This window comes from Argentina silus (genome assembly GCF_951799395.1).
Source record: "Argentina silus genome assembly, chromosome: 6".
NCBI lineage: Eukaryota > Metazoa > Chordata > Actinopteri > Argentiniformes > Argentinidae > Argentina > Argentina silus.
The window spans coordinates 13,450,107-13,469,568 of NC_139660.1; the positions used below are offsets into that span (position 1 = coordinate 13,450,107).

At 41.6% G+C, this 19,462-nt stretch overlaps 3 protein-coding genes across 5 annotated transcripts in view; all 3 read left to right on the plus strand.

Moving 5' to 3' along the window:
- Positions 1-873: 873 nt before the first annotated feature.
- On the plus strand, positions 874-5,411 carry kcnn1b (potassium intermediate/small conductance calcium-activated channel, subfamily N, member 1b; the record flags this gene model as incomplete). The annotated part of the gene is made up of 9 exons (XM_083671627.1): positions 874-1,095; positions 2,393-2,806; positions 3,121-3,216; positions 3,342-3,760; positions 4,009-4,150; positions 4,242-4,352; positions 4,453-4,580; positions 4,948-5,017; positions 5,130-5,411. 9 exons carry the CDS (start codon positions 874-876, stop codon positions 5,409-5,411), a joined length of 1,884 nt encoding a protein of 627 aa, XP_083527753.1.
- A 1,669-nt stretch (positions 5,412-7,080) lies between these two features.
- uhrf1 (ubiquitin-like with PHD and ring finger domains 1) lies at positions 7,081-17,190 on the plus strand. 2 transcript variants are annotated; one of them, XM_083671904.1, is made up of 17 exons: positions 7,081-7,195; positions 8,388-8,550; positions 8,636-8,902; positions 9,147-9,295; positions 9,782-9,997; positions 10,131-10,246; positions 12,044-12,230; positions 12,511-12,634; positions 12,748-12,855; positions 13,024-13,128; positions 13,360-13,466; positions 13,602-13,764; positions 13,897-14,034; positions 14,150-14,270; positions 14,481-14,638; positions 14,789-14,887; positions 14,981-17,190. In XM_083671904.1, the coding sequence occupies exons 2-17, from the start codon at positions 8,398-8,400 to the stop codon at positions 15,125-15,127; spliced, it is 2,358 nt and encodes a 785-aa protein (XP_083528030.1). In that variant the 5' UTR covers positions 7,081-7,195; positions 8,388-8,397; the 3' UTR covers positions 15,128-17,190. The 2 variants fall into 2 exon arrangements, with proteins under 2 accessions (XP_083528030.1, XP_083528031.1); XM_083671905.1 differs by having other exon boundaries at positions 14,484-14,638.
- A 439-nt stretch (positions 17,191-17,629) lies between these two features.
- The window catches only part of kdm4b (lysine (K)-specific demethylase 4B), a 43,169-nt gene continuing 41,336 nt past the window's right edge, over positions 17,630-19,462 (plus strand). For both annotated transcript variants that reach the window (XM_083671946.1, XM_083671947.1), the window contains exons 1-2: positions 17,630-17,733; positions 19,139-19,428. In XM_083671946.1, the coding sequence (XP_083528072.1) occupies positions 19,156-19,428 (273 nt within the window). In that variant the 5' untranslated portion in view covers positions 17,630-17,733; positions 19,139-19,155. The remainder of the gene's footprint in view (positions 17,734-19,138; positions 19,429-19,462) is intronic.

The window sequence follows — 19,462 nt, forward strand, 5'->3', positions numbered from 1 at the left end:
AAACGAACAATTTGTGTGATAAGAAAATAGTGGGTCCGATAATGGTTCACATTAGATACACAATAATAAGTATAAGGCTTTGATCTAGTTCTGCTCTTGTATTTATTTCACAGTTAGGTGGAGTTTGAAGAAATACTTTTAATTGATTTTGTGCAGAGAAAAATCTGTGCCATTGATTTTCTGGATACTTGCAACTCCACATTTGTCAATAAACCCTTGATACAAAAATGACTATAGCCGACATAGGTGCAACAGTACTGGTGGGTTAGAGATTTGGGTTTGTTAAATTAATGCAAGCCCTCCTTAGCAGCCCCGCTGATTTCCCTGTTAATGAAATTACATCAGGAGAGCTCATCTGGTTTTGACAGGGGCTTCACAGTCTCACTTTTGTCATCCATTCAGAATAATTTCAACACAGGTCACTGCAAAAACACATTTGTACAGAATGAATGAGACTTGCCTATGATTCAGGTATTCAACATGATTATAGCTTCTTCCGGAAAGTTGTACTGGACTTGGCCTCTGATTCATTGTCAAGGTATTACAAAATGATTGAACAGACACATGTTATTATGTAATGTTATCTTTGCTGTCTTACAGATTTTCTCATGTGAACACACTGTTACCTGGATGACCATAAGAAATAACACATGAATATCAACACAGCAACCTGAATAACTTGGAAAGATACAATTGGATCTCCATGTTAGAGAACAAATCAGTTGATAATCAATTGATTTGAAAAAGGAAACATTTCAGTATGGATTCCCTCAAACTTAATGAGGATTTCAGTAATGTGTTGGTGTTATAAAGATCTCTCAAAAAGTCTAAAAGGTTTCTCTTAAAGTTGTTCCTTGCCACTCCAGTGACATCATGAGACTGGTCTTGGTAAAACCTACAAATGCAACGCACCGTCTTGATTCAACAGGTGATGGTTGCCATGACAGAGACCCTGATCATTGCAACTTGGGAGAGCAGTCACTTCCTGACAAAATCCCTGAGGTCATGCGATATCGCTACTCTGGAATTGCCCTCCAGCCCCAAACACCAACATGGGAACAAAGCACAGACTGTGTTGCAACTGCCCCTCCACAGGCAACCACAAATGGGATCACTCTACCAAGTATTTCCCCAATGAAAACTCGATGCACAACACTATCACAGCTGAGTAATCAAGATCTTCTGCGGTTTTGTAACCAAGTTGGCAGTTCTCTTGAATTGCAGCGAGGTTGCTCACTACCAGCAGAATGGCATGGGACCACTACTGGACAGCCCAACCAGGATCGCAACCTTGGTTGTCAATCTCTGAATACACACCAGGACTCAGAAGCCTCTAGTTTTCAGCCACGATCAAAGCAGGGCTTCTGTAGGTACTGCTTCTCCAGTTTCTGCAAGAAGGGAAACCCTTCCTCTCTGCAGCATACACACACCTACCCTCAGAACTCTCAAGTGTCATCGACATCTCACTTTTTCTTGCAGAAACCAAATCAAGATCACTTGAAAGAGAAAGCTAATTACCGACAGGATAGCTTCCTATCCCAATGTAGAATAGAAGATGGGCGAAAGGAACATCACAAGCAGCAACTCTATAATCATTTAAAGCTCAAAGACCATAACCTACCCCCTGTCACAACAATGGAAAACCCAGAACATTCCCTCAATATACCCCTGAATTCCACTGAGTCCACTGAAGTAAGGCAGCACCTGCTTTTGTCTCAATCTCAAAACCAGCACCAACCTCCATTACAAACTGAACATCAGTGGATGTTAGGTAGTAGTTTATCTAACTACTGTTCCAATGAATGCGAAGAACTTTGTGGGAATCAACCACCATCACATCTACAGCAAGATCCACACTGGCAACATTGTTGTGGCAAGAACTGCAAGATGTCTGGTAGCAATAATCAATGTTTTGCCCAAGAATCTCACCAGTGCTCTGATTACCCAACCAGCAGCAGCCCACAAGTTGGGAAATCATCTGCAGCTGCTAGCAACAAAACTAGTGTTCACTCCTCTTCCAGTAGCCACCGGTGGCTGGTGCAGAACCATCACTTCAAAGAGAAATGGCACAGACATGGAGAGAAGCAGGTAGAATTTAGATTCCTATATGTATGTTCACCCTACAGTAGGTGTAGGCCAACAGCATTAGTCAAAGCAGAGTATGTTCCTTCCAAGGCTATAAAAAGTTCCCACACTTGGGTTGCATTGTAATCATGATTTTTAAAGACGGAGGTGTTTGGTGTTTTCTTCATTTTATGCTTGGTATAGTTCCTGTTGATCACTGAATGTGACCTTGTCAAGAGGAGTCGTAGAGATCTATCTACAAACTGCAGGATTCAGAGGAAAATCAGGAAAGTGTGTTGTCAATTGTCATTCTGTTTCTTGTTCACAGATAAACCCTCATCCTAAAGAACTGGGGCACACTGGATCTAAGCCTTCCCTCCCCAAGAACAGTCACCCACTTCCTGACACAATCATGAGCAGTGGTACATACAATGGGAATGTTGTCAGACCTCTAGATAGCCTTGACAGACGCTCCCTCCAGGCTCTTCACAGCTCTGGCTTGGAAGAGGTGTTCTCCAAAGGCATTAGTGAGGACTCTAGTAAGGCCAACAGTGAGAGCCTGACCAGGGAGGGAGGTGATGCACCACAGAAGAAGACCAAGGACATCGGCTATAGATTGAGCCAGCGTAGGGTGCTCTACGGGAAGCGTAAACAGTTGAGTGACTATGCCTTGATCTCTGGGATGTTTGGGATCATCGTCATGGTGACTGAGACGGAACTCTCCTGGGAAGTTTACACTAAGGTAAGAAATGTATCTGTTGCTGTGGATCTGATTTGGGTCAAATACATACTTGAAAGTATTTGAGGTGTGATTGATTTTGCTTGCACTTTTGGGACTTCACCATTTGATCCATTGTACCAGCAAAATATATGAAGTATTTTGAAGTATATAACATGTATTTGAACTAGTTCTGCTGATGATTACCCCAAAATATAATGCAAATAATAGGAGTCTACAGTTAAGCAAGGCATAGGGCAATGTTAGGTACAAGGCCTGTTCTAACTGGGAGATTTATTATGGTTTCTTATGGTCCTCATGGTCTGTGTTCCCTCCAGGAATCCTCATATTCATTTGCAATGAAATGCCTTATCAGCCTCTCCACTGCTATATTACTCGGACTAATTGTGATGTACCATGCACGGGAAATCCAGGTAAGTGTCACAACAATGTGTAACAGATGTGTAAGACATGCATTGGAAAGCTAATTGTATAATAACATTATTTTCCCTTTTGACTAAATCTCTGTGGTCTCCTTCCTCCCCTTGCATGTGCACAGCTCTTTATGGTGGACAATGCAGCAGATGATTGGCGGATAGCCATGACCTATAAGCGGATCTTCTTTGTCATGCTGGAGCTCCTAGTCTGTTCCATCCACCCAATCCCGGGCCAGTATGTCTTCACCTGGACGGCACGGCTGGCCTTCACCTACACACCCTCGGTGGCAAACGCAGATGTGGACATCATCCTCTCCATCCCCATGTTCATGCGCCTCTACCTTATTGGACGTGTCATGCTGCTCCACAGCAAGCTCTTCACCGACGCCTCCTCGAGGAGCATCGGCGCCCTAAACAAGATCAACTTCAACACTCGCTTCGTCATGAAGACCCTCATGACCATCTGCCCTGGCACTGTGCTGTTGGTCTTCAGCGTCTCCTGTTGGATCATTGCAGCGTGGACGGTCCGCGTGTGTGAGAGGTACAGATCAAACATGTACCCTCCATCACTTCTCCTGTATTTATTTCCACTGAGGCAAACCTTTAAGTTAGATTATAACCGTTCTGTACAACACCAAGTAAAGTTCCTGTCAGCATTGTTAAATGGTAGTGAAAAGCTTTTTGAAAATGCAAAAAGCTGTGAACTGTGAACTTTGTGGCCAATGACCACCAAAAAGCCTACATGTTTTCATATGCTGCTTTTGAATTTTCTTATTTTTGTTTCATCAGGTATCACGACACACAGGAAGTGACCAGTAACTTCCTTGGAGCAATGTGGCTTATCTCCATAACTTTTCTCTCCATTGGTTATGGAGACATGGTACCTCATACTTATTGTGGCAAGGGTGTGTGTCTGCTGACAGGAATCATGGTAAGTTTTCTTATGGAGAGACAGACAGACAAGATGGCAAAGTAACTCATTAGATGTCTCAGAGATCCACCACTTTATCTTTTCTCCCCAGGGAGCTGGCTGCACTGCCCTAGTGGTTGCTGTGGTTGCTAGGAAGTCTGAATTGACCAGAGCTGAAAAACATGTTCACAACTTCATGATGGACACACAGCTCTATAAACGGGTGAGTGGTCACCAAAAAACTATTTCAAAGTGTATATTATTATTAAAACAGGCATTTACAGTACTATAATATTTCTGCATATTCTAAAATGTCTCTATAGGTGAAAAACACTGCTGCTAATGTTCTCAGGGAGACATGGCTCATCTACAAACATACCAAGCTGGTCAAGAAGATTGACCATGCCAGGGTGCGCAAACATCAGCGTAAATTTCTGCAAGCTATCCACCAGTAAGTGGATTACAATAAGCATTATCAAAAGAGTTAATTGAAAAATAGGAATGATGTCTTAATATCTAATTAAATCTGAAAATGTACAAATAAAATTATATTAAAAACATTGAAATATAATATATATTTAATTATGCATCATTCTTATCCCAAATATCTAGTTATTTAAAAAATTATGAATTTTATGTTGACTGATGTTTTCTTAGGCTCTAACCTGTAACATGTGTGCCGTAGGAGTGTGATTGTATTTACAGTATACTTATTTCTTTGAAGTCTACACTTCCACTGCATACTCTCTGTTCAACAAGCTGCACAGATCATTATTTCACTTATGTTTCCTTCCTCCGACTAACTAACTCCCACACAGACTACGAAGAGTCAAAATGGAGCAGAGGAAGCTCACTGACCAGGCTAACACACTTGTTGATCTAGCCAAGGTGTGTACACACTTGTATCACCATCAGCATGCCCACATTTTACATATGGATAATGTTTTTCATTCATGTGTTGACACTGATCATATGTGTTTAATGCTCTCATTTTCCACAGACTCAGAGTATGATGTATGACCTGGTGTGGGATCTCCAGCACCGCAGCGAGGAGCTGGACAAGCGGATAGGCACTCTGGAGGACAAACTGGACTCCATCCTCATCAGCATGCACGCCCTGCCTGGACTACTTTCCCAGGCCATAATGCAGCAACAGAGGGATTTCCTGGATGTCTTTGCCTGCCGCATCCGGACAGCCTCACTAGGCTCTGAGCGCTGTGTGGTTCCAGGAAGTTGCCAATGCTCCCCCTCCACTGCACCAGAGTCTTATCCCTACACCTGATAGCCTGCACACACACACACATCTACCATTAGCTGTACACTAAAATGATTTATTGATTTATTTTAATTGGGACTGAAACAATCAAAGCATCAAAATGTCAGTAGCTAGATGCTTTACTTTATGTTATTTTAGAGCACTTGTCCCTAAGCTTTTGAGAAAAAAAAAATGCATCCTATATAAACGATTATCAAACAAACATACTATATTCTAATATTAACAATATCAATAATGTAAAAATGTTGTTACAGTTACTGAATGACACTGATGGGGTTTTTTTAAATAAAAAAATACAGAACAAAATCCCCCTGAAATTCAGGTAATGAGGTGGGATGCCATTCAAAAAATATCATCCTGCATGAACTCAGACAAACTAGAAAATATACGGTGTCAGCCACTGTGTTCACATCATGATAGCTGAAACATTGGTGAAGTATGCAAGTGTATACTGACCATATGCACTCCATACATTTTTCATATTATTTCATAATATTTGCTAAACTTTCACTTTATATCCAGGATGGATAGAGTAAATGTATTGTCCACCAGGTGGAGGTAAATGCATTCAATTGAAATTGCTTGGACTACATATTTCGTTATGAAACGAGAGATGCGAATAATTTCAACTATGTAAAACCTTTTGCTCAATGTCCCTCACTTTAACAATGACAGATTTGCCAGTTATTATTTAACAATTACCTCAAACCACTTAATCAGTGACAATAATCTCGGATTATGTTCATTTAAAAAAAATGGATTGTGTTCATTTATTTCATTCATTGATGCTTTTGGCAGCACCTATATTGTAATTAATTGAATAGATGAATAATAACTGAACTTCTACACTCCGCAGCATGGCATTTATGGGGTGGAGATAATCAGTATACATTTGCGCACTTCACCAATGTTTCAACTATCATGACTTGAACACCGAAAACCCATTTGTACCATGTGAACTTTGTGGCCAATGACCACCAAAAGGACTACCTGGCATCAACATAAGTTACTCACCTGACATAAAATACAGTATTTACGAATGACAGATTCAACACAATAGCCTGCCGTGTCGTAAGACTGAAGTTGTAGAAATGTTGGGATAGGAGTCAGGAAACCAAGTGGTTAGAAGAACAATGGACACACATGGGATGATGCACTCTCACATTTCCCCACATTGATCATCTCTGTGTATATACTGTCAGTGTTACTTTGTTCACATTTGGCAAGACATTCTCCCGCCAAACTGAACGAGACTTGCTGTACAACAACATCACGCGCTAGCAGCACATGACTGTGGACACCTCTCCAATTTGTGCCTGATGCTGAGCAAAGCGTAGCGTATGTGTTCTTTTTAAGAAACAAAACATAATTTTAAATAAGATGTGACAGCATTGACTGTGTGGCACTTGTTACAAAGTGGTTATAAAATGGAACTTGAGGGACAACAGATCCGTTTTTGGCTCTGGAGATGTGGTCTGTATTTACATAATCTCGCGCCAAATTCTCGGAAGCGAGACCATAGTTTCGCGCGCTGAGGCTAAGTTCCGGTCACTATTTTGATGGATAGGGTTAGCAGCCTATCAGAGATAAGATTTGAAGCAGTAATATCCAATAGCGAGAGGAATAGTTTTGTGCAGGCGGGGAAACAAACTATTGAAGAATCATTCAGTCCCGACCCTAAACACAGAGGAGTAGCTCGTGTTGCTAAATTATATAAAGAAGTTGTTTACGGAGTGCGTTTGACGGTTTATCAAACGTGATTTTATTGTTTGCATTTGGACAATAAACAGGTACGGTAACATTTGCACTTTCTGAAGTTTGGGTTCTTGAAACTAAGTTTAGCTTGCAGGGTAAAACTTGGCAAAGTGAGTACCTCATTCTAGAGTGAATCAGGAATATTCAATCTGCTTCTTCACTAGGATCCTTGCTAGGTAAATGTTGTCGTCGGTAAGGTAAACTGCTAACTAGGCAGCCAAGTCATTGTCGTTTTGAGATGTTTTTGCAAGATATCCAAGTTATTGGCTAACGACGTTAGCTAGCTAGCTAATGTAGCGTGGTGTTCTGTCAATGTCGATTATACAGGGTGATGTGGCTGCTGCTAGCGCGACATAGCAACCTAGCAGGAGAGCCACTTCTAACTTTCTAGCAAGATAGCTAGCTGATGCCTTTTACGCACATGCAAAGTAGCTCGGTAAATTATCACTTTCAGCTATTAAATTTGATTAGTTAAATCAATCATGCAAGTAAAACAAATAGCGCGCGTAGAACAAGTAAATTGTCGGGCACAGCGACCTGTCATTTTTAGCCAGTACTAGGCGTTCCCGACAAATCACAGCTTGAGCGACGTTATGAGTTTTACCTACCTACCTCTTAGTATGATACTTCTATACTAATATGGTTAGCTGGCTACACATCGAAAGTTTTCACCGTGATCCAGTTTTAAGCAAAAATGCACTGTCAAACTACAATGTTTGTACACCCTCCCTGCACACCAGCTGAGCTGACCCGAGGAGACCTCGCTAGTACTGTGTGCTAACAGCTTCCCAGCTGAGCATAAAACCCACATGTATAGTAAATGCACAGGATGTCAAGATCTCGGTAATTACGTTCTGTAAAACTCTAGTTTCAACATGGCTAGTTTTAAATATGTCCGTACAGAGCGCTTGACTAATTTGCCAGCCACATTGTTTAGCGCCTTTTCGCGCCCGGATGGGGTCGCAGTTAGACCTTTAAAGGGGAAGGAGTGGCTTAACTCAGTTTCCCGCACTGTATTAAAATCAGCATTTGGTTGTGTACCTCTGGATTTGCAAGCACTGCTGTGATGAAATTTATATTTTTTACGGAACTCATTATTCAGTGACTTATGATTGACCCCCCCTCTAATAGAGAAAATTAAAAATACGCTACTTGTGCTTTAAAAAAATAATTCTGGTTGGGTCCATCCCTGTTCTGTTAACTTATAGTTTGGCTCCCTTTACACAGGGCAGCTACAATGTGGATTCAAGTGCGCACCATGGATGGCAAGGAGACACATCGGATTGACTCCCTGTCCAAACTCACCAAGGTGGATGAGTTGCGCCTCAAGATCACAGAGCTCTTCAAGGTTGAGCCAGAGCTGCAGAGACTCTTTTACCGGGGCAAGCAGGTGAGGTAGATGCATTTATTACAGTCAAAGTGCTATAGTGTCTCATAAGTCCTTACTAAAGTCTTTGTCCTGTCTCTGGTCATAGATGGAGGATGGCCACACCATCTTCGACTACAACGTGGGCCTAAATGACATAGTGCAGCTGCTTGTTAGGCAGGCCCCGCCCCCTGCTGCTGTCCTCAAAAGCAAGGACAAAGAGGCAGAGCTCTCTGACTCTGACTCTGGCTGTGGCTCAGCACAGAGTGAGTCCGACAAGAGCTCAACCCACGGCGAGGCAGAGGGGCAGGCAGCTGGTACCTCAGCCCAAACTGACACACCAGACCTCATCGACCCAGGATTTGGCTTTTACAAGGTCGGCTCTGGTAGCATCCCCATAAGCAGAATATTAACTGTATTTATGTACAATCATTATGTTGAAGAGCTGAAAAATATACTGTAGTGTTGAATGTGACTATTGTTTCAAGTTTATTAGTTTAAAGTGAATTATAAAAGTGTTAATTTTTTTAATGATGAATCCAATAGTCTTCAGTTGCACAATATTGCAAGGTTGTCATTAACAGCCTCTTAAATAATAATATATATATATTTTTTTTTAGATAAATGAGTTTGTTGATGCCAGAGACTTGAACATGGGTGCATGGTTTGAGGCTCAGATTGTAAATGTCACAAAGACGCCTAAGGAGGAGCAGGGCTCCGAAGCCAAACCTGGAGAAGAAGATATTCGTTACCATGTCAAATATGAAGAGTGAGGATTTTCTCATATTTTTCATAGTTTGTTTAGCTGATGTACAGACTACGGCTAGAAATGTGTTTTGCAAGATGTTGATTGAAAGATACAAACTCAGTCTAAGTAGGCCTATAACTAATACAGACACATTATTCCACACTGCTAATTGTTCAAGTTGTCTGCCCATATGCATAGAAAATTGTGTAATGTGCGATGGCAAACATCAAAGGGGAACTTATTGCTATTTAGTTTAGTACCACACTATGAGCTACCAAACACTGCTTGAAGTTTTACAGTGGTGTCATCCTATTATGTACGCAAAATACAAACGTTTCTGCCTGGCAACCTTGCCCTCCCACAAAGGTGCACTTCTATTGGTTTGCTTGCAAGTGCGTAAGAACCAGAAGAACATTGAAATGAATGGTGACGTATGCACTCACTGCATCAGTAGACAGTGCTTCAGCATTCAAACACCAAATACTGAGTCTTATGTGTTTTTTCCAGCTACCCAGAGAATGGGGTGGTGCCGCTGCAGGCAAAGGATGTGCGCCCACGCGCCCGCACTGTCTACCAATGGCATCAGCTGGAGCAGGGCATGGTGGTCATGGTTAACTACAACCCCGATGAGCCAAAGGAGCGAGGCTACTGGTACGATGCCCAGATCCAGAGAAAGCGGGAGACGCGCACAATGCATGAGGTCTACGCCAAGATTCTGCTCGGGTAACTCCCTCTCCATGTGTTATAGATGCCTAACATTTTATTGTGTTAAAGGTGTGGTCAGTGTCTTCTTGATATTGGTTTAGATCATTTATTTGATTTAGTAGGTTAAGCTAAGAGCTTGTGTTTATTTCAGGGATGCTGGTGACTCCCTGAATGATTGTCAGATCATGTTCTTGACTGAAATTTACAAAATCGAGGAGCCTGGTGCTTTGGACGGATCTGGAGCTGCATCTGACAGTCCATTGAAAAGTAGGTTTGAGTAGTTTGATTTTGTGAGGCAGTAGACAGTAGATTCATCCATTGTCCACTAAATGTGAAAATATGGCTTTCAAAGTTCAGAATTTGTGATTTATGGATTTAATTTGAGAAATGTCTTGATGTGGATATTTAAAAGCACTGTCTGGTTTCTGCATGCAGGACCTGCAAACATGTTTAACAGTACCTGATTTCTATGACACATCTGCCATGCTGAAGGTTTGACATTCCACGAAAGCAGCATAAAAACATGATTTTAAACTATACATTATCTAAGTCTCCTATAACCAAAAACAATGGAGTAATAGTAGCTGGTCTTAATTTTGTTTGTAGAAATCAACCCATTAGTGATCACAACTTTACACAAGAGGGGCTTAAAGCAGCATACACTTCCAAGTGTAAGTTTTGACTAGTGTTCAGCTCGGATGTGCTCTCCCCATCGCACCTCACAGCACCAGCAGGGGCAGATTGAGGTCATAAAGCTGCAGACGGACCCCTCTCATATTTAGTGTGCCTCGAGCCCAACCCAATCTCTCGCTATTCACTGTTGACATATTGACGGTCGACTGACTCGGCTCAGTGGAAGACCGGAGTTATGTTAACATGATTTTCAAGTGCTGCCAACAATGTTTGTTAGCTTTTTAAGAGGAAGCCATCCCCAACCAGTCACTGTCGCTAAACTACCTCAGGTAACTGTGACTACCAAACTGACAACTTGCGTGACTACTGACTAAACTTGATTACCTTGATGTTATGATCGCGCTGTAAGCAAGAGGTTTTGCATGTTATGCCAATTTTGTGGGCATTTTAGGAACGTAGTCATTACAACCATTAGAAAGCTTGAATGTTACATATTGCACTTAAGTTCTATATTTGTGAGGCTTTCGTTAACCCTTTTAGAGATTGTGACAGCCTGTAATATGCATTTGTTTGACTGATGTGTGTGAGTGATATCACACAGAGTACATTTATTTTTAAAGCTGCCCTCCGCAAGTGGAAATAGGTAGGCCCACCATTCCGGGTAAACGATGTGGAAGTTCTGCCATTGCGTGCAGTAAAAGTAACCGGGGAGACAGTATCGCGTAACACGACAACCCTGAAAAGTTTAGATTTATAGCTAAAATGTTGGGCAAATAGTGGTGTATAAGGTTATCTGAGTGCATTATAATCATTGCTGCTCTGCAGACCGAAAGATGTGTAAACAACACGTGCTGCTGTCACCTCCAACTTTTCTAAGATTCTGCCTCTGAACTAATTGTTTAAGGGCAGTTGCTGTAGCAACACTGTTTTACTTGTACAAGCTGCAACATCATGCTTTTTGCTTTAACAAAGTGGTGGGCCAGACATTTCCCACCTGCGGAGGGCAGCTTTCAAGGCTTACTCCAGTGATGTCATGCCTTGTGCTTACCCATGCTGTTTTATGATTTCTCTGAAAATAACATTTTTAGTGTAAATGTATACAATCATTTTGGTGGAAAGTTTCAAATCTCAAAACTTCCTCCTAAAGTGGAAAGTCTCAAGCTGTGATGTTGGTTTGATGAAACTACTTGGTTGGAGTTACACAGGTTTCCCTGGCTGGAACAAATCTCACTTCTGTTCGGGAATGTATTTTTGCCAAATGAGTTAATGAAACTACTGATGGCATTTGCCTTTAATACTGTCCATCTGGAATTAACTTTTGAGTTGCAGTGATAGTCTGTGAACTTACAGAATGCCTTTTACAACAGGAGTTCGGTTGCACATTTTCATCTTTGAAATTGCTAGGGCTGAATGTATTTTCTCTGATTTAAGGGTCAAACGGACCAGAGTGTAAGCACTGCAAGGACAACCCCAAGAAGAACTGCCGCTTGTGTAACTGCCATGTGTGTGGGGTGAAGCAGGACCCAGACAAGCAGCTGCTGTGTGATGAGTGTGACATGGCCTTCCACATCTACTGCCTCAACCCGCCGCTCACCACCATTCCGGATGATGAGGACTGGTCAGTATTAGGAGCTACAGACGAGGCTAGGGGTATGGTGTCTGGGCTTGCAGTCTGTTGAGTTGGTTGTGTGATGAAGTTTATCATGGCAATGGGTTGAGTCCCATTTTGTTTGAGCCATTTCACAATTAATGATTTTGACATGAGGTATTTCATGGTTTACTTCCAAAATTAATTGGACTGTTCTGCCCAGGGTTGTTACCGGTATTTTGGCTGTCCTTTGCTCTTGTTATTGTTGCATGCTTGTGGTCTAATCTGTACATTTATTTTATCCCTCCAGGTATTGTCCGGATTGCCGCAATGATGTCAGTGAGGTGGTGTTGGCTGGAGAGAAACTAAAGGAAAGCAAGAAGAAATCCAAGATGGCCTCCGCGAGCTCATCCAGCCAGAGGGACTGGGGAAAAGTAAGGCCCTGTCAAGAAGCAACACCTAGTCCTGACACTAGCAGTCCCACATTTGATAATTGATTTTTGGTTCTGCAAGTTTCTATTCTTAAATTGATTTCTCCTGACCACAGGGAATGGCCTGCGTTGGTCGCACCAAGCAGTGCACCATCGTCCCATCAAACCACCACGGCCCTATCCCTGGTGTCCCAGTTGGAACTCCGTGGAAGTTCAGAGTGCAGGTCAGTGACGACCCAGAATTATTTTCAACAGATGGACGGGGAAATACTTATCTGATTTAGTAATTTGTAAACTTTGTGTTTTGTGATGTGGAAGTTGTGTTTAAACAACTGAGGACCATAAATGTGGTAATTGTCTCTCTTGACATTTTGTATTCCTTGTTTGGACAGGTCAGTGAGTCTGGTGTACACAGGCCACATGTTGCAGGGATCCATGGGAGGAGCAATGACGGAGCTTACTCCTTAGTGCTGGCAGGGGGCTATGAGGATGATGTGGTATGTTGGACATATGTTTGGTCAATGTGTTGTACTCTGCAGACATCCATGAAGTACAGGCAAATGAAACTACAAATACATGAATGTTTTAAGTTAAAGTTTCTTTGAACATTATGGAAAGTGCTATACAAAATGAAATGGATTATTATTGGAAGGGCAGTCTGACATGTTCAATGGCCTCCTTATCATTACCATAAGCATGTTCATGTTACCTTTTCCGGTTTCTTCCAGGATGATGGCAATGAGTTCACCTACACTGGCTCTGGGGGTCGAGATCTCTCAGGGAACAAGAGAACAGCTGAGCAATCCTGTGATCAGAAACTCACCAACATGAACAGGTACGTGAGCAAAACCAAGCAAGTCTGCATCAATGATGGCACTAACTCTACATAATTATATTTGTAAAACCACCTTTACTGCAATCCACCATGTTATTGTCTGCTTTGAATCTAATTTTCTTTTGTGTGGCCCAGGGCTCTGGCTCTGAACTGCAACGCCGCAGTAAATGATAAAGATGGAGCAGAGGCAAAACACTGGAAGGCAGGAAAGCCGGTCAGGGTGGTGCGCAGCTCAAAGGGCCGCAAACACAGCAAGTACAGCCCTGAGGACGGAAACAGATACGACGGCATCTACAAGGTGTGAAGAGACGTATGGGCCTTGTTGAATATGAACGTCAGAGGATCACACCTGAGAATTGATCTTTTTGTGTCCGGTCCTATCTAGCAGTTTCAATTCGACTAATAATATCGCTCCCGTTCTTTCTAACAGGTGGTGAAGTACTGGCCAGAGAAGGGCAAGTCTGGCTTCCTGGTCTGGAGGTATATGCTAAAGCGGGATGATGATGAGCCAGCGCCATGGACTCGGGATGGCAAGGAGCGAATCAAGAAATTAGGTCTCACCATGCAGGTAAAGAGGGAAGAGGGGGAATTGTTGTTTGGTTCCTTTTGCTGTTCAATATGCTTTTTTTTTTTTTTTTTTTTTTTTTTATAAATCTTTTATAAAAATGTAATTGTCTTATCAGTATCCTGAGGGTTATCTGGAGGCCCAGGCTGCCAAGGAGAAGGAAAAAGAGAATAAGAATGAAGAGGAAGTGACTGAAACACCCACCAAAGGCAAGAGAAAGAGAAAATCGCAGACTGGAGGTGAGTGACATTTAGCATCTATTTCTCCAGAATTAAATCTAAAAGCCATCACTTGCATATGTTGAATGGCTAAATCTTAAACTTAGAATGTCTGAGAATTACAAACTGGGGATAATGCCTTTTATTACTCTCTCAGGAGTGGATGGGTAATACAAGTCATGTTCCTGTGTCTCTTAACACCTTATAAACCTCTGTGGTGGTCTATTGTAGCAGAAGCTGAGGAGAAGCCCTCGCCAGCCAAGGGCACTCCCAAGAAGATGAAGGTGGAGGCATACAAACTCACCAGAGAGCAGAAAGCGCTGATCAAGGATGATGAGTCCAACAAGAAAGTGTGGGATGAAGCCATGGAGTCTCTGGCACTTGGACCGGTAAGAGATGCTTTACACCATGGATCTATAATCATAGCAATTGATGGGTTGCTTGAATGTTGGGAGACCCATATTTGTTTTTCTGTTTTAGTGATCAGTCTACTCACTCGTTTTGGGTTTGGAAACTTAACAGTGACTTGTGTTCTACAGAGATTCTTGAACAAAGTTGAAGAAGTCTTCTTGTGTGTATGCTGCCAAGAAGTGGCCTATCAACCAGTTACTACGGAGTGCCAACATAATGTCTGCAGGGTGAGTTGAACTTCTTTGCTGGTCTTTCAGTTAGATTTGGACTTTTTGGAGAAGAAGAAAGGTACTGAAAGGTGAACTGTTGCTTTATTGCAGGAATGCCTTCATCGGTCTTTCAAGGCAGAAGTGTACACTTGCCCAGCCTGCAGGCATGATCTGGGCAAAAACAACTCGATGAGTGTCAACAAACCCCTCCAAGCCCTTCTCAACCAGTTCTTCCCCGGATACCACAGTGGACGGTGATAACTTGTTCCGGCTGCTTGACCCACAAGGGGGCAACATGAACTATGAGGGCAATTTATAACTTCAGTACAGAGGCAAAAAGAATCAATTTCTTAATATATTTAACAAATGTAAAACTTAATCAGCCTGTTTGGTGACTGAAATGCCACCCTGCTCAACTCTGGTCCCATTTGTCATGAACTGTAGTTGATGTAATGAAACTGCCTTGATCAAATGTATCTGTAACCGTAACATTCTTCTGTTCGCAATGCATTTTAACTTGAATCAATACATGCATCTAATCCCTTCAAGCACTCAGTATTGCTTAAGGTGACTATGGCATGCAAACGTTGCAGTATCCTTTGTTGGTGCAGAAAAAGGTTACGTTTAATTGCACAAGAACAAAAAGGACACTCCCAGATAGAATTGGTAAGTGCCCACACTGTCCATTTTTAAGGTTATTTTCTGTTTCCTTTACATACAATAGTGTAGCTAATGTATTTCTGTTGCAGAGGTTACTATTGTTTTGAGAAAAGTTTGTACACCTCGGTTTGCGCCAGGTGCTCAGAGTGAATGAATAAATGTAGAAAAGGACTTAAAGCACATTGGCATTCTTGCTACTTCACATTTGTGAGAAAGATACCAACGTTTCGGTCAACAGACCTTTATCAGGGTGTTTTAATATTGTGTATATCTGAAACTCAGCACAAATGAGTTACCTACTACATTTGATGAAATACTCTCATGTACAGGGCATGGTCATGTGTGTATTGAGAGCTTAGTTTACCTGCCATCACTTGAATGCATACTTTACATGTGGTCCCTGCTTGAGTGAAGCAGTTTCAAGCATGTTGCTACATACACACAACGGCACACTGAAATCTTGAGTAAATGGCTATAGTTTGCTATTGCTGAGGTGTTATGGATTTGATATTGACCCCTGCAGAGCACCGTTTATTTTAAAATGTTTGTATAGGAAGTGCTTAGGGATGGTGGGTGTTTTAGTATGGTTTTGAATTAACATTCCAGTAATGCTCTTTCAATGTTTTTGGGTTTTTTTACACCTTTTTTATATTGTTGATTTTACGTGTAATCTTATGGAGTTGCTGAACACAAAATATTTTCAGAATTTGATAGGAGTAAAAGTTTCACCTTGAATTAATCTAGAACAATTGGTGACTTGATATTGTTCCAATTTGTGTAGAATTAATTATTCCTGTGTTCACCATAACTCAATATATGCATAGGGGTTCCATCTGATGGGTCTGAATAAATCTAAAGATGCCTAGCGCTTGGTTGAAGCCTAGCTTGATATTGGCATACATAATTCTACTTTAATGTAAATCATTCATTTATATTTTGTGAACATTTGAGTTAACCCTGTGGATTTCAAGTTGATTCAGCCCTTAAAAGGTATTCACAGTTACGGTTTTGGCAGTTCCATTAAATTTTGAAAATATTTAAGATTTTTTCCAATCCTGGTTTTCTGCTTGTTCGGTTTTACAGCTGCATTGCTAAATGATTGCCAGTGGCTGCGGATGTTAGTAATACCTAAAATATTTACAAAGATTTGCATAGACTGGAAATGTATATTTTCTGAAATTGTATATTTTTAGCACTTGTTTTTAGTTGTTTGATATGTAGTTTTAGAACTATTACTTCTTGCTTGCACATGTTCTAAGTGCAACATTTTCCAGTAAATCTTCAACCTTTTATAAAATAAAAATTTCAAAATATATACTATTTGCAATTTATTTGCTGTAAAAGATGCACTTTTTCCAGGGGCTTATTTGGGTATATATTTTGAGCATATGTGTGCTGTTTCCTCAGGGAAACTAGCGCTTAAATGGTTATTGATGACGTAAAGTATTTTACATAGTTGTCTTATCTCTTTCAAAGTGTGGTAGCACAAGCTCTGCCTAATTTAGCCAAAATGCATTTGGACATTTTGGGTGAATTGGCTCTACAGCTATTTGGATTTGAAATCAAATGATGTGAGGCAAAAATGCAGAATGTCTTGTTTCCATTTCGGTGTGGCTATTTTCATCTGTTATAACTATAAATAAAAGCAAATGTATTTTGTCCTCCCATTTGAAAGAATCATATGTCTTTCATTTTATACACATTAAAGTCGTTTAAAGGCTATGGTCCCTTTTCACATGATGACTGTAGGCCTGACAATCTTGTTGGATGCTTTTGAAGTGTGTATTTGCTCATGTCTAACCAAAGAGTCTACAACATAAGCAAACCCCGTGTTTTTAAACATCACTGATACAGTAAAGAGACAAGCAATGATGTCTTTGATGAAGGGTTTTTAACCCCCTCATGACCTGAAGATAAAGCTGTCGTGGCTACGTGCACGTACCGCAGCTTGTCTTATTGGCTCATTTGTCCGTCTTTTATCGAGACGAACCAAATAAATATTGAGAAGGTTGCCAGTGGATGGCTACAAACATGTGTTCTGTCCAATCACAAAGCCGAAGTTCTGGAAGTGGGCGTAAGGCCGTGCACCCCCGTTTGCAACCTAGCTAGCTGTGCTTAAAGATAATTGATCGTGTGGATTTTACAAAACGAGATACATCGACACAAACAAAGAAAGAAAGAGACATAACTTACAGCACCACGAGGTAATGATTTGTTACATTTTTGGCTCAATGGCACGTAGCCACACGGGTTAAATTCCGAGGTGGTTTATCAGTTGTAGTTATCGTAGCTACAGATAGCTAGCTATGGTGGCTGCGTCGTCGGGTGTTTTGTTGACTTATTATTCAAGAAATGGGGGTGGGAGGGGGTAGCTAGCAGGCTAGCCTAGCTAGTTGTCAAATTCACAGATGAATACCTAAAATGAAATGATTGTCGTCATTTTTGGGGGGGCTGGTTAGACATTGCTCTGCAAACGCTGTTTGTGTGACTGAATTTGATGCAAGATATTTCATCTGCTAGTTAAGTTAGTAGCGAGCTAGGCAGATAGCTAGCAAGTCTTAGCATGTAGCTAGTTTGCAGTGCTGAGCCTCATGCTTTTGGTTTATCCGAGCTAACTACCTCTGAGGAGTCTATATCAGCTACTTGCGAGCAGGTATTTGCCTTGTGTACTATGCATGTTAGTAAAATCAATCTAGCTAGCTCCGCTGATCTGTCTTTGTTTTTGATGGAAAGCTGCGACTACCTGCCTCTTCTTGCTCATGCAGTGCTTCCTGGTTCACAAAAGTGCACACCACCAGTGTATAAATCATAGACTTTTTCATTACGGTATAAATACTTCATTCAACTCCTCTAATCTTACGTCATGCATCGACTTTCTAAACTATTTATTGTATTTGCATATAATCTCAAAGAGACCTATTATAATTTCTGTCGAGGTCAATATCAATAAATCTAATTATGATAAATCACCTCAAAGAGCACTCTTACTATTATTGGACCTCAACTCCGGTCATTGAGAGCTGCAGGCGCAGGTTGTTTCAGTCCAGCAGTAAGACATCTCTTTGAAACGATCCGCTACTTGTACTGATATGGTAATCATCATGGTCTTCAGTCTTGGCCAAGACTACTTGATTCAGATGCGTGAGTGCGTAATAAACAAATAGTCTAGCGGCACACGAGCCCTGGTCCAGAGCTACCTTTCTGCTCTGGACCAGAGCTAGCTGCACACCAATGGCTCTCCTGTTATTTTGCAAGCATTCAAAAGTCACCAAGAGAACTAATCACAAAATGCATCACCATAGTAAAGCTGAATCACCCCAAAAACTATATATGTATGCCACCAGGTGTAGCTGAAAGGTGAATTATTTGACTCCTGAGAGCTAGCTCTGTGTGAAATACTGAATGAGCTGCAGGCTTATCCTCCACTTGTTTTCAAACATTTCAGGCCAAGTGTCCTGTTTGATAAGCTTGATGTTCTCAAACAGTATAAGTAGTATGATGGTGACTAATTGAGCATCAAAAGAACTCTAAAAAAGATCTGCTCAGATCTGACTATGGCCTGCTTTTAGATTACACTCCATCTATCTCTCCCTCTCGCTCTCTCCCAAGCCTTCAGCCCTGCTACCATGTCGCTGGACACCCCTCCTGACCAGGCCCTACCTCCAGCTCCAGTCCTGGATCCAGACCTAGCCCCAGCTCCTGCCCTGGATCCAACTCTGGCTCCAACTCTGGCTCCTGCCCCTGCCCCGACTCCTTCCCCAGCTCCGGCTCCGGCTCCAATCATGAACCCAAGCTGTAAAATCATGACCTTCCGGCCCACTATGGAGGAGTTCAAGGACTTTGCCAAATACATCGCCTACATCGAAACTCAAGGAGCTCATCGAGCAGGCCTGGCAAAGGTAGACCTACATATTGTTGTTTAGAACTGACCTA